The 14,920-nt window shown below is 38.4% G+C and overlaps 1 protein-coding gene and 1 non-coding gene across 2 annotated transcripts in view; both read left to right on the top strand.

Moving 5' to 3' along the window:
* The window catches only part of Clic4 (chloride intracellular channel 4), a 66,963-nt gene that overhangs the window by 31,196 nt on the left and 20,847 nt on the right, over positions 1 to 14,920 (top strand). Inside the window, exons 2-3 of the mRNA XM_020155979.2 lie at positions 2,580 to 2,689; positions 14,503 to 14,628. Of these exons, the coding sequence (XP_020011568.1) occupies positions 2,580 to 2,689; positions 14,503 to 14,628 (236 nt within the window). The remainder of the gene's footprint in view (positions 1 to 2,579; positions 2,690 to 14,502; positions 14,629 to 14,920) is intronic.
* On the top strand, positions 1,954 to 2,087 carry LOC141425282 (small nucleolar RNA SNORA66). Its single transcript, XR_012450353.1, has one exon. It is a non-coding gene; the product is annotated as a small nucleolar RNA SNORA66 (small nucleolar RNA).

Raw genomic sequence — 14,920 nt, 5'->3', positions numbered from 1 at the left:
AATACTGCTGTGATGGGCACCTTGGGAAATTATAGTTAAGGTTATAGATTAAATAAATGGAAAAGGGTGAAGCCCCTGAGTCAGACTAACTTTGTCTACCAAACTTTACTGTTTGTTTTTTTTTCAATTACTTTCAAATTTGGGATGCTTTTTCATGTATCTATTCTAAGGCTGCAATGCATATTAAAAATAAGAGGAATAAAAAGCAAAACAACAATGATAAAATTTAACAACAGCTACAATCTGTTGTGAAAATATTCATCACCAAGCTCTATGGAAAGGTACTGTGTTGAACCAGGCACCGGTGATACATGCCTGTAATCCTAGCTACTCAGGAGGCAGAGATCAGGAGGATTGCAGTTTGAAGCCAGCCCTGGGCAAATAGTTCATGATCTTGACAAAACCCATCACAAAGAAGGGCTGGTGGAGTGGTTCAGGGTGTAAGCCCTGAGTTCAAACCCCAGTACCTCAAAAAAGTACCGTATTGACTTTATCTGTAATAACCTTGTATGTAGTTAGTTTTCCATGCTACAAATGGATGGTTAGTGTACTAAAGAAGTAGCTGTAGGTACCAGTTTGCTGTACACATACAGTACAATGCCTTAGTACTGTGAACTGGCATGTCATGCTAACCTTCCCGCACCAGTGTTCCCCAGACACCTTACTTTGGGTACCTGTAACAAAGCAAGGATTCCTAGGCCCCACAGGATTCTGCTGAATCCTGAAAATTCTGGCTTATCTTTGAGCTCATGGAAGTCAACTGCTCCATTCATTGAATAGGAGTAGAAATTACTTAATTCTACTGCCAGAGACCTTCATTTTAAAAGCTTTCCTTGGATTATTTTTAATTACACTAAACTTTAAGACCTTCTTTTGAAAGATTTTTTTTTTGAACACCCAGCTTTATGCTTGCTAGGCAGGTGCTCTACTGCTTGAGCCATACTTCTAGCTTTGAAAGTAAATTTTTGCACACATTGCAGCATTAGGAATTTATGATTCTCTCTGGCTACGTTTGTATATGTTTCGTTGCTGATAAAAATGATCAGGTTTTTTTTTTTTTTGGTGGTATTAGGGTTTGAACCCAGGGCCTCAAGTGTGCTAAGCAGGTCTCTACCACTTGAGCCACTTTGCCAGCTCTTTTTTGTGTTGGGTATTTTTGAGATAGGGTTTCGGGAACTATTTGCCCAGGGCTGGCCTCAAACGGAGATGAGAGGTATGAGTCACTGGTTTTTGGCTACTTTTTTTGTTGTTGTTGAGACAGATTTTTTTTTTTAAAGCCAATTTCAGTTGTGACTTAGATGCTGATCCTCCTTATATGTCCTTTTTTTAACTTAGTTCCTCTAACTTATTTATTTATCTATTGGTTCTGTAGCTTGAACCTAGGGCCTTATTAGCACATGCTAAGCCCCACGCTCCACCACTAAGCTGTACCCCCAGCCACCACCTGTCACTTTTTTCTGATGCAACATTTTACTGATTTTTTTTTTTTTTGAGAGTTATTTTAGGATGATAAACAGTACTTTTGCTAGCCTCTTTGAATGGCTTGCTGAAGAGTTGGTTCTGGTGCTTTCCATAGACTTCATGGTAAAAAGAGGCTGTGCTGGTCACTAGCAAATGTCAAAATGTTTCCTTTCTCTCTTTCTAAACTTGGGGCATACCTGATAAAATTAAAGATTTGTCCCATTGGACTTTTTGGAAAATTCTGGCTTATCTTTGAGCTCATGGAAGTCAACTGCTCCATTCATTAAATAGGAGTAGAAATTACTTAATTGCAAAATTATCTTTTATTATTTTCTTGCTCCCTGAAGGAATGTGCAAAACAGGATAGTGGGTATTTAAAATGAAATTTGCTTTTTTAATGGGAAGAGGTTGGCAGTTATTTAACTCTTTGGAGACAGGCATACCTAACAAGTTCCCCTTTTTACATTACCTTATAAAGAATACTACTGTCAGGTGAAAACCAGATCACTAGCTCTGCCTGATGTGGTAGAAGTTAAGGAAGGGAACCAGGTTTGCTAAAGTAATTGTGGTGACAGGAAAATATTAGCCTCAGAAGTTACTGAGTTACATTCTATCTTAGTACAGTGCAAGTAAGGAAAAAAAAATGCTGTCAGAATAAGAAATGAGTTTTACATTTCATAAAACCCATGAGAGACTTTTCTTTGCCCTAAGGCAAGGATATATGTTTTGCCCTAGGGATTGATGCACCGTAGCAGATATAAGCCACATGTGGCTACTTAATTAAAGACAAATAAAACAAAATATTCAGTGTATTGGAACTAGCCTTAGAAAGTACTCACACAAGCCAGATGTTGCTAGTGGCTACCACACCGGGAGCGGTACTACAGTCTCTCCATCATTGCAGAAAGCCCTTTGGCTGGTGCTCACGTAGTCATTTCTAAGAAGAAAATGAGGCAAATGAAAGACAGATAAATAATGAAGACCTCTCAATCTCCACCCTCTGTCCACAGTGCACATTTCCTATCTGCTGGTGTCCTTGGTTAAAATTCATAGGAAGCACTGCCATTTTGAATGGCATCATTTTGACCTTGTTTTCCAATGTTTAATTCTGTTTCCAGGCTGGCAGTGATGGTGAAAGCATAGGAAACTGCCCTTTTTCCCAGAGGCTCTTCATGATTCTTTGGCTCAAAGGAGTTGTATTTAGTGTCACAACCGTTGACCTGAAAAGGTAAGACATGGTTACAGTTTGGGAACAATTTGAGGATGTATATACTTTCTTGTCTTTTCCATGTGGTCCTCTTCCTGTCCTTCACCTTGATTGCATACAAAGGAAATACATTTTAGTAAAGTTTCCTGGCTTATGGACAGATCCACCTTGTGTAAGTATTATGGACAATTCATAGTGGTAGTAAATTGCATGTAGCCTCTCTGTGTTCTTTGGAATTTATTGTATGTTTACCTTAAATTCCATGAGTAGCATTTGGAGTGAAGTTTTATTAGTGTGAATTTTCCAGTGTAAACATAGGACTGTGAAGGACTTTCTTGGCAGACATCTTCTTGGTCTCAAAATGGGCCAATAAAGTCTGGATCCTGAAAGACAAGAATGGAGAGGTGAGGATATAGCTCAGTGGTAGAGTGCTTTCCCAGAGCACACAAAACTGAGGTTTCAATCCCCAGTACACATTAAAAAAAGAAAAAAACAAAAATAGAATTTTTAGAAGACTGAATATTATTATGGTCTAATTAATTTAATCCCTTTTTCAGGGAATAATGAGTTTTCTCATGTTCTCAAATATTAAATCACATTTGGTTAAATGTAAAGTAAGAGTAATTACTTTTGGCCCTGCAATTGTTCTTGCTAGTCGAAGGTTATTTCTAGCTTTCTGTCCATAGGCCAGAGTGAGGAGAGCTGAGAAGAGTTCTGACAAGAAGGAAGGTCTTTTTCACTCAGGAACTTCTCTCCATCAGCAAATAGCTCTGAGGTGCAATACATTTATATCCCTCTCCGAAAGATTTAATTTTGACTTCGTTCTTTTGTGAGGGAGTGGTACTAGGATTTGAACTCAGGGCAGGTGCTAGGCAGGCACTCTGCCACTTGAGCCACACCTCCAGCCCCTTTCCAAAAGATTTAAAACAAGGGTCAAGAATAGTTGTACCAATGGAAGATTTAGGATTCAGTGGTGGAAATGTGTGTGTGTGGTGCATGTTTGTTGCTGGTGATTGAACCAGGACCAGGTGCATGCTAGGCAAACACTCTACCACTGAGCTACAACCCCTGCTTCATGTGTTCCTCTTTATGTAAATGCCACAGCACGGTTTACTATTTATTTTTTAAGTATTATCAAGTCATTGATAGTGTTCAGGGAAAATACTGACAAGCTAGCACTTTGATGGGTGGCGGAATTGGTGTGTGTCACCCCTCTGCCAGCGTCACAACCTGAGAATTGCCTGAGAGCTGTGATCCCATTCCCAGGTCTAGCTTAGCATACTTTGTGATCTCTGTCAGAGCCTTAAAATTTGTTCTTACTCCCAGTGGAAATTTTGAGATTTTGCATACTTATGATATATTTATTAAAAATGAACCACGGAGTCTTCCAGAAACCTATTTATATATTTATTCATTCTGTACATCCATGATCTTTTTTTTTTTTGAGAGGCAGGTTTCACTGTGTAGCCCAGGCTGACCTTGAACTCACAGTCTTCCTACCTCTGCCTCCCAAGTGCTGGGGTTATAAAAGTAGACCACCACATCCAACCCAAAAACCCTTTTAGATGTGTATGAATGTAGAAATAGCCTTTGAGGGTAGTCAGAGTTAAAAGGACAGCTTCTTGGGAAGACATTACCTTATTCATGTTAGACAGAGCTGTTTTAAGGGTGAAATAAATCATGTAGTTACCCTTCTATTACTTTTTCTTTCCTACATGCATTCAGAAAGGAAGTTTCCCAATATAACTCTAAAAATAGACCATTCCACCAGGCACACACCCTTTCTATGTCCTAGAACACATGGATTTCTCCTTTTCCATTTTTGGTGTGGAGCAAGCAAATTGACTGCCATGCTTTGAAAAAGCCTTCTTTGACTAGTTCAGTACAGGGCTTGATTGTGTTACACCAGTAATAGCAAATGTGGTTCAGAAATGGACTGAACCCACCAAGGCCATCTCCAAGTCATCTGTTTCTTTTCTCTTTCAGACTCTTTAAGGCTTCTTTCTGTAAGTCAGTTGATACTGGAGGTTTTGATATGTTTGAGAGACTGTATACCACATACAAAAAGTGACAAATGGGAAGTAGGTGTTCAAGGCCTCATAATTAGAAAATATCAAAGCAGATGGGTATTTCCTAAGCTTTGTGTAAAGTCAACAGTAGCGAACACTTAAAATCAAAGCCTGTAGATCTCCAGTACCGCTAAAATAATTTATTTTTATTTTTGGCAGTACTGGGGTTTGAACTCAGGGCTTCACGCTTGCTAGGCAGGTGCTGTACCAAATGAGTCACTCGACCAGTCACTCCAGACCTTTTTTGTGACGGGGTTTTGGAGAGCGGGTCTCAAGAACTGTTTGCCCAGGCTGTCTTCGAATCTCGATCCTCCTGATCTCTGCCTCCTGAGTAGCTTGGATTACAGGTATGAGCCACTGGTGCCCAGCTAAAATGATTTTATTTATTAATTTATTAGTTTATTTTTGTGAGTCAGGGTCTAGCTATGTAGCCCAGGCTGGCCTCTTAACTCTTGATCCTCCTTCCTCTGCATCCTACTCAGTTCTGGGATTACAGGTATGCACCACCAAATCCATCTTAAAAAATGCTTCTTAAGGGCAACTAAAGTATATAAGTAGTAGGTAATAATACACCCTTCCAATCCCTGTCGTGGTCATCAGTTTACCATTCAGAGATAATTGTGTTTAGGTTTGGTCTTTATTTTGATAGGCCTTTTCTAGGAGCTTATACACTTACAGTTTTGTACAAAGTTTCAAAGAAAAGGTACCCCAAGAGAGTGAACATTGGTTCAAAAATTCAGTGTATAATTAGAAGATTGTCATAGAGCAGTGAAACATTCTGCAGTAAAACGTACCTTTTGTAATGTAGTCTTAATTTTAAAGCTTTAACTGTGGCTCTTTAGAAATCTGTGTGGGGGAGAAAATACCTATCATGCTTATTTTCCTCCTTGTCTTGGTAATTGCCCAATTCCTCAGAGCAAAGTACTGATCCCAGAACCCACCAGCGGAGTGATAGAACCCCGCTGAGAGCTATTTAGAAACCCACTCTAAGCTCTGAAAAAAATGATTGTTACTTGACATTTCATCCATAAGAACACGCCCCTTTCTAGCTTTGGCACTGTGTCACATGTTCTCTTTGAGTATTAGTTGGTGTTAATGGCTGCTGGTGGTATTCATGTATTCTTTGTGAGTCTTTGAACAACCTTCCATTACTTGCTTCCAGTGCAGCCTTAATGCTGTTGTGGGAGTTATTTCCAAGCCTAATTTTCTGTTCATGCTGCAGTTGTATTAAAGGAGTTTTAGGTAAAATGTACCCTGACACCAGAAAGAAATTGCCATTTGAACAAAAGCTGCAGATAAACATGTGACGATATAAAAATTGGGGACACAGCTACAGACATTACTTATTACATGTCATGAGATGGGGGGCAACTGTGACATGGGAAAAAAATGAGTTTGGGTTCTGTATGGAGAGAGCCATGCCATTGATTTCAGTGTGCCTTCAGGGTCATCTATGTGCTAGACACCTTACTGTTGCAAACCATTTTTGCACCTATTATTGAAAAAAATCATTGTTTTATAGAGCCTTCTAGCTGTCAGGTTCATGGCATTGGTCTTAATTTGAAGACTTCACTATCTTCATTATGCCCAGGTGTTCCTAAGTCAGAGATTGGAATCTTTATAGCACATTTAACTGCTTTTGTGTGTGTGTGTGTGTGTGTGTGTGTGTGTGTGTGTGTCACTGGGGTTTGAACTAAGGACCTTGTGCTTGATTGCTAGTTGTACTCTGCCATTTGAGCCATGGCTTTAGCTCTAGCACAGTTACATCTTAATTAAGCCTTTAAGAGCCATGGATAAGCTTGAGAGGTAGGCAAGGGGAACAGAAAGTGTGAGAACAGTAATGCAAGAGAGAGAGAGAGAAAAATGCTAAGACACTGACCTGCAAATACCTGGTGTAGCCATACGTTGTCACATGCCTATTGAGGTATACTTTTTGGATTTTGAGAAATTAGAATAGAAATTTATAAGCTTTTTATTATAGAAGCAGTTATGTCTGCTATAGTATCAGTGAATAAAATCCTTTCTCCGTGGTATTCTCTGAGGGAATAAATAAATTGGAGTTCACATTTAAAACTCTAGGAAATACATGATTGCATTCTCAACTTAAACACTGAAGCTCTCTCATTCTTTACATTGTGAGTAATGATTTCCTTCTGCTTCAAAAGTAAACATACCATTATTATGTGAATCAGAGTCACAGTCAAGTTACCATAGTAACAAAATAAACTTTTGGAACATTGTTTATTTCATAATAGCTTAAAATGTTACAATGGAACTATGAAACTGATAGTTTTGTATATCTTAAAAGGTATCTGTAAACTCAGAACAAAATCTGATTAAAATAGATTCTTTAAATTCATTTTTGTTATCACGGTTTCAAGTTGGGTGTGGGAGTGCATATGTATAATCCCAGCACTTGGATGGCAAGTTCAGGCCAGCTGGATTGCATAGTGAGACCCTATTTCAAAATAACAATAACTAAGAAAAAAAAATCAGTTTATCATATCTCTCTAGTTCTACCCTTCTGAAAACAGCCCTCAGTAAGCTGAGAAATCAGATCTGTCTACCAGGTGGTAGATCTTCAGTAACAGCAGTGTGAATGACACATTCAGGAAGACTGAAAGGAATGGAATAGGCCTGTATTTTTGATAAATCATATGCCTATTGCTAATTGTTCAGGAAAGCAGATATCATTCTTCCCCTTTGTAAAGTTGACTTAAGCTGCACGAGGCCCACAGAATTGTCCTACAATTCAAGAAAATGTGTTTTATGAGTACATTCTGAATCACATGGATACCCTATCTGTGCTTCTGTGTATCTCCCTCTTTCCCTGCCACACAGAATTTTGCTGCCAGATATTTTTATGTTCATTTTCAAAATGATTTGAGATGATAGATCCTCTTGAGGCTGCTAAGAGCTGAGGTAGGAAAATTATGTGAATGTTTTTTAAAAAAACCGTTATAAATGTAAACTCTACTTGTAAACTCTACTTGTAAACTGTAACTAAAATATGTAGAAGTTGTATTTGAAATCTTTTCATGGTTGCTATTTTGTTTTTAAAATATCGCTCCATCAATTGATACTGAAATGGGCAAAGATTAGCAGTTTACCAAATTTAATCATCTAACTGCTTGAACTAGGACATACACAAATCCCTAGTAACGAGGAGTCTTGGTGTATGTATTTTAGTGAGTCCGAATATTCAGTTAGTGACTTTATTAGTTGTCAGAAAATCACATGTATTTAGGAGTAATTAATAGGAATAAAGTGTTATGTAATAGAGTTTTGTAGTATTAACTTTGCTGGGGGCTTTCTTGGAGGAGGTGGTTGTTTATATAGTCCAATTTATATAGTCCAGCACTTTCTTGATTTGTGTGAATTTCTGCCTTGAAAATCAGCACCTCAAAAAGGAACTCAAAAGAAAAGTTGTATATACTTCGGTCATCTTACAAGCTAGCTCCCATGTCATGTAGCTGACCTGTGCTCATTTTATACCAAGCAGCTGGAACTGAGCCACCAGCCTGGTGGTGTTCTCCAGCTGTTGCAAGTGCACTAAATTAATTAAGCCACCAAAGTTGCTTTAAGCCTATAGGCTTTCTCCTTTTTGTTCATACCTTTCTTTCGTTTTCTGTTTATTTTTCTTTATTTCCTTCCCTCATCTAGAAACAAAATGGGAGAAAACAGAATAAAGTATCTCATCCAGAAGAGTACTAGATTAATTAAGGCTCCAAGTAGGGAAAGCCCAAAGCACTGAAAAATAACCATGCCCTTATATCAAGACATGAGCTCTGTCCCCTTTGCTTTTTCTAGATATCATTTAGGGGAAACATTTGAGTGAGTTTGAATGAATTGTTGAATATTTGTTGGAGGCCTTTTATAAAATAGACCAAAGATATCCTAAAAGTTTTAGACATTGCCTATGGGTTCAGTTTCATTTATCTCAAGCTGCAGTTCTTGCAATGTTAGGTGTCCAGAAGTCATCTATAAAAGGAGCCTTTCTGGGGCAGACAGGACACTTAAGGCCTTAGTATGCCTGGGCACACAGAATCTTAGGTTGTGTTTGGCTGATCATATAGCTTGTAAGGGAATCACTTCCCTGCCTGCCATGTGTCCATTTTATTGTAGCCTGCTACTCCATTTAGAGGCACATAAGTTTCTTCTCAAGCCTCCTTTCACTTGGAATAAGGACCCAGGACAGTTGTCCTTCATTTCAACAGTCAATCCTGAAAAGTAATTTTACCACATTTGTTGTTTTTAAAATCAGTATAGCTTTCAAGTAGAAATAAAATGAACTGCTAATCACTAATATTTATGAAAAATTGCTAATCATATGCCTAGTTTCACTTTCCTTGGGTATATAAATTCTGTAGGTTAATCAGATTTTACACTTACAAATCATTTCATGCTAGATATTATGAACATTATGAACATTAGCTCGGTTATGAACATTAGCTCGGTTATGAACATTAGCTCGGTTAAAGTTGAAACTACAGATGTCATCTCCTTATAAGCTTTCGTTAATGTGACTCTCAAAGCAGTAATGGGCTGGGCACCTGTGGCTCACGTCTGTAATCCTTGCTAATCTGGGCAGAGATCAGGAGGATCTCAGTTGGAAGCCAGCCCATGTAAATACTTCCGAGAGACCCTTTCTCAAAAAACCCTTCACAGAAATAGGGCTGGTGGAGTGGCTCAAGGTGAAGGCCCAGAGTTCAAGCCCAAGTACTGAAAAAAACAAAACAAAACTTCATTTGCATACCTTTGTTTGATTCACGTCCACATGTATGATTTGATTTTGCTCTTTATAGGCAAAGCAGGTCTTACACTTCAGATAAGGAAATCCAGACCCAAAGAGGTTGTGATTTACTTATTCATTAATGGAGTCATTAATGGAATGGCAAGGCTGCTCAGTTTGGGATTTTAATCCAGTCTTTTATATTCAGTCTTTGATTCTTTCTTTGCCAGGCCACCTTGCTCCATCTCCTAATAAACTTCTTTTGTGTTCACCGGTTCTTTTTTTTTTTTTGGGTGGTACTGGGATTTGAACTCAGGGCCTCACGCTTGCTAGGTAGGTATCTACCACTTGAGCCACTCCACCAGCAATAAACAAACTTTTTTTGTTTGAAGAACTTAAAATTTTATCTGTCATAGTTAATTGTAGAAGTAGTATTTATTTTGGTCCTCTGCGGGTTATTGTAAGGCATTGAGTCCTTTCTTCCCTTTTATCCAACTCTACCCTGTTCTTGAAAAAATTAGTTGTAAAAAGACAGGCTTATATCATTATCTTACCTTATACTTAGGCACACAGTTGACTTTGTGTTAATTGTGAATATGTTGACAAGTTATGTTTTATGACTTTGGAACGAGAAAATTATTTTCCAGGTGATTTTTTTTTTTTTTTTTTTGGTACTGGGGTTTGAACTCAGGACCTCAAGAGTGCTAGGCAGGTGCTGTACCCCTTGAGCCATTCCACTCTGCCAGCCCTTTTTGTGTTGGGTGTTTTCAAGATGGTGTCTTGAACTATTTGCTTGGGCTGGCCTAGAACCTCCATCCTCCTGATCTGCCTCCTGAGTAGCTAGGATTACAGGCATGAGCCAGTATCGCCCAGCACAGTTTGCACCTTCTTTTTTTCTTTTTTAAATATTTCATGTTTGTTTTTATTATGTTAGGTGTTTGTTGTGGTGCTGAGCCTCATTAATGCTAAGTAATCACTCTACCACTGAACTGCATCCCAGCCCAATTTGTACCTTCTTGACTAGGTTTTTTTTCATAATGATTTTGTTTATTTATTATTTTTAAAATAAATTTTTTATTAGGATATATTCATTATACTGGGGAGGGATTCATAGTGACAATTCCGATTAGACTTATATTGTATGTTATTTACATTGCCCCCATCATCTCTCCTCCTGAGCCCCGTGCCCACACCATTAAAGCAATTACAAGAGGTTTCTTAGTTCTGTTTCATGTAGGTGTATGAAGTTCATCTGCCATACACCGTCACCTTAATCTCCTTCCTTCACCTTCCCCTCTCCCAAGAATCTTTCTTGAACCAATGGCAACTGTTTTTTGTTTGTTTTTTAAATTTTTTTTGGTGACACTGGGATTTGAACTTAGGGCCTCACACTTGTTAGGCAGGTGCTCTACCACTTGAGCCACTCCACCAGCCACCTCTTGACAAGATTGAAGAACTTTATTATTCATTACTGGCATCATTCCATGGAAGATGTATGCTCTGTGTGTGTGTGTGTGTGTGTGTGTGTGTGTGTGTGTGTGTGTGTTTGTGTGTAAGTGGTGCTGTCTGTGGGTCAAATCCAGGGTTTTGTGCATGCTAGGTAAGTACTCTTAGCACTGAGCTCCACCCCCTCACCTTTTGGGTAGCTTACACAAGTTTTATTAGCTTTGACAAGATGCTGTTGTTCTTCCTTACCTTTGTGCTGCTTTTTGTTTTAACTTTTTAAACTTGAAAATGTTAATATTTGAAAATAAATATATTAACCCTAAACTGTTAGGTTTTCTGGATTCTGAACAAGGAGTTGAGGAGGAAATAAATTTTAATGGAAACAAATGTGAGTCTGTGAGTGAGAACAAGTTGGTGGCTTGCAGACCAAAGATGACTAAGGTCTTAGTGTCCCACATCAGAGAAGAACAGATGTCTGGATGATGAGTAAAAAAGAATAACCAAAAGAAACCAATGAGGTGAAGAATAGAAAAGAATTAGTTCTAATTTAGAGTTGAGTAGTTACAAAAGTATTTCACTCAGGTTTCATGTGTTCCCTCATTTTGTGCTGAGATTAAAGGTGCTCAGGGAAAGAATCAGAATTGAAAAATCAAATCAGATCTTGACTTTTAGAAGTCCTCTTTTGGGCCTGAGGTTCATGTAAAGCTTGATGAAAAACATGTTGTGTATCTCTTGGGTTTGGAAGAGAGACAGGCTGTAGAGCTTAGGTAGTAGGAGAGGGCTGAGTGAAAGAATTTGGATTAATCAGGTGGTTAAATAAGTCTTTATGTCCTTGGCTGGAATGTAGTTAAAGAAGAGGCGCTCTCCAACCTAAATTGCAGTTGAGTCAGAGAGAGAATATGAATGAAAGAATAAGACCGGGCAAATTGACAGCAGGGATAAGTATAGATTTGTAGGGTCTACTCTTTTTTTAAAATTATTATTATTATTATTATTCTCGATGGTACTGGGGTCCAAATGCAGGGCCTGTGCTTGCTATAGGCATGTGCTTTACTTGAGTCATGACCCCAGCCCTTGAAAATACTTTTTATTGGCAAATTATTTGGCTTTCATGATGTAAGATCTTTATTCAAATTCTGTGCATTTGTGGTCAGGAAGGAAGGAAAAAGGCAGGCAGGCAGGCTAATTTAAAAACAAGATAAATAGCTCTATGGGCTAAAATGGGAGGGGAAGTTCTTTGAAGCGATACATTGTTATATGCTTTTTTTAGTTTAAAATTATGAAAGTTTTCAAACACATGAGACTAGAATAAACTTTTCAATAATCCCAATTCAGTTATCAAGTTTTTAATCATATCCATGCTACTTCCCCCTTTTTTCTTTTCTTTTCTTTTTTTTTTTTTTTTTTTGGTGGGACTGGGGTTTGAACTCAGGGCTTCATGTTTGCAGAGCAGGTGCTCTACCTCTTGAGTCACACCTCCAGTCCATTTTGTTCTGGTTATTTTGGAGATGGGGGTCTCACGAACTATTTGACCAGGCTGGCCCGGAACCATGATTCTCCTGATCTCAGTCTCCCAAGTAGCTAGGATCACAGGTATGAGCCACCAGTGTCCAAGGCTGCACCCCCCCCGACCTGCTTTTTTTCCCTTATATTTTCTTTGCTGAAATGTTTTAAAGTAAATCCTGGGCATCGTGCCATTTCACCTCTGTTTACCTCAGTGTGTGTCTTTTGACAGTGTGGACATTTTCTTACCTAACCACAATGCCATTGTTATACCTAGTTCTGGTATATAACCCGATTTGGTTATCACTAAAGTATCTTTTTATCTTTGGTGGGTCTGTTGAAATCAGAATCTAACCAAAATCGCATTCATTGTGATTGGTTGTTATATGTTCTAAATTTTTCTTAGCCTGTACCAGCCCCTCCCAGCCTCTACTTTGGCTTTCCTCCCATGTCACTGACTTATAGGAATCCAGTCAGTTGAACTGGATATTGTCCCATGTCCAGAATTTAGCTGATACCTTGTTTTTTTAGCCCATCTCTCACCCTGCATTTCCTGTAAATGACCTTTTTGGTCTCAGTACTCTTTTGTACTCTTTATTTACTGAGAGCTTCAAGGATTGTTAGTTTACATAGGTTATCTATCGATTTTACTGTGTTAGAAATTAAAGCTGAGAAAAAATTAAAATGTTTACTAATTCAATTGACTAACACAGTAACAAACCCATTACTCGTTATCACAAACACACATTCCTAACGGGAAATAACTATATTCCCCAATCACATTTGCCCATCTCTGGTATTAGTCTGCCTGAATAGGAGAATAGACTTTTCCTGTCTGCTTCGGTACTAATTCCCTTGTCATGTCATACACCATGTAGCCAAAGTAAATTTGGAAAGCTACACTATATATGCCTGAGACAATTGGAGTGAAAGAGTAAATGATGACCTAGTATTAAGAGGATGGTTTTGACCTCATGGACTACCCAGTGAAAGGGTCTCCTGGCCCAAACTGAGAAACACATGCCCCAGAAAAGCTTCAAAGAAGAGACAGTACTGGAGCTAATCTTATTTTGATTTTATATTTTTCTTTTTTTTTTTTTTGAAGTACTAGGACTTGAAGTCAGAACTATGTGCTTGCTAGGCAAGTGCTCTACCGCTTGGTTAGATTTAGGCTCAATGTTTTAGTAAGAGTACTTCATGGTGCTTTATACTTCATATTTTATCACTAGGAGACATGCCATATCTGGTCATCTCATATATTGATTCTAATACTCATTGGTGGGCCTGGTTTTTACTCAGGCAGTAGTAACATTGCTTGCTATTAGTGGTTGTGAGCATACGGCTTCATCATCTTGATTAGCATTCCATGGTCTTTACAGTTTTTCTTCATAGGAGGAAAACATCTTCATTGCTGAGGTTTGACTTTTAAAATGAATTTGGACAAAATCCTTATGTAACATAGATTTTTAAGGCTTTCTCCCTCATTGTAATGTTTTTTCCATCTGGTACTGCCTTTTTCCTTTGGTTATTCTGTCTTTTCTATGTTGAAGTAATTGTGATGTTAGGTAGTCTGGGTGATCTCGTTCCTTGTTAAATCTGCATGTCCACGAAAATATGATGGAAAAGTCATAGCTGCAGGATTTGGACTCTTGTCGTTGAAAAGGACTGGAGGGATCAGCTGCCCTCCTCCTCTATTTTCCAACGGGGGCACGAGGGAAAGAAAGAAGGCCCAGAGAAGTTAATGGTGTAACCATCCTAGAACAGGTAGGTGGTAGCAGAGTTGAAACCAGAGACTGACTTTCCCAAGTCTTTCCCCCTCATTCTACCATCATTTATACTATGCACCTAGTTAAATATGGAATGACAATGTAGAGCTTTGTCTTTTTGCCATGCATTATGTGCTTTGTGGAGATTGTGTCTTTATAGAGTACTGTTTCCGTGCTTACACTTAGTGAAAAAGTACCTTGTCTTACTCATCCTTACAGACTTTTAACATTTAGAATCAATGTGACAATTTAAAGCATGGTTGTTTTCTTAGTTAGACTAAAAACTGTTCTCATTTTGACCACTGTTTTGCCTAACAGGAAGCCTGCAGACCTGCAGAACTTAGCTCCCGGGACCCACCCTCCATTTATAACTTTCAACAGTGAAGTCAAAACGGATGTAAATAAGATTGAGGAGTTTCTTGAAGAAGTCCTATGTCCTCCCAAGTGAGTATCAATGAAAATGCATGGAGATAGTGCCGCGTCTTTGAAGCTTTGTTTTGTTTGTCCTCAGACTTTTTTCCTGTGGTATTACCTAAATTACAGATACCCAGTTTTTTGCATCCTCTTGTACTCTTGACATAAATTCAAAGAAATATTAGTTTCTTTTAGACTTTTACAGTTGCATTACTCAGAAAACTGATGTGTTTCTTTTCCTCTGGCCCACACCTTTCTTTCTAGTTAACTTTTACCTCCATGTCTGGATAAACTTCCCAGGAGTGGGGTTGCTGGAGTATTC

The sequence above is a fragment of the Castor canadensis genome, chromosome 7 (assembly GCF_047511655.1).
Source record: "Castor canadensis chromosome 7, mCasCan1.hap1v2, whole genome shotgun sequence".
In the NCBI taxonomy this organism is placed as follows: domain Eukaryota; kingdom Metazoa; phylum Chordata; class Mammalia; order Rodentia; family Castoridae; genus Castor; species Castor canadensis.
This window is presented reverse-complemented; position numbering and strand designations above follow the sequence as displayed.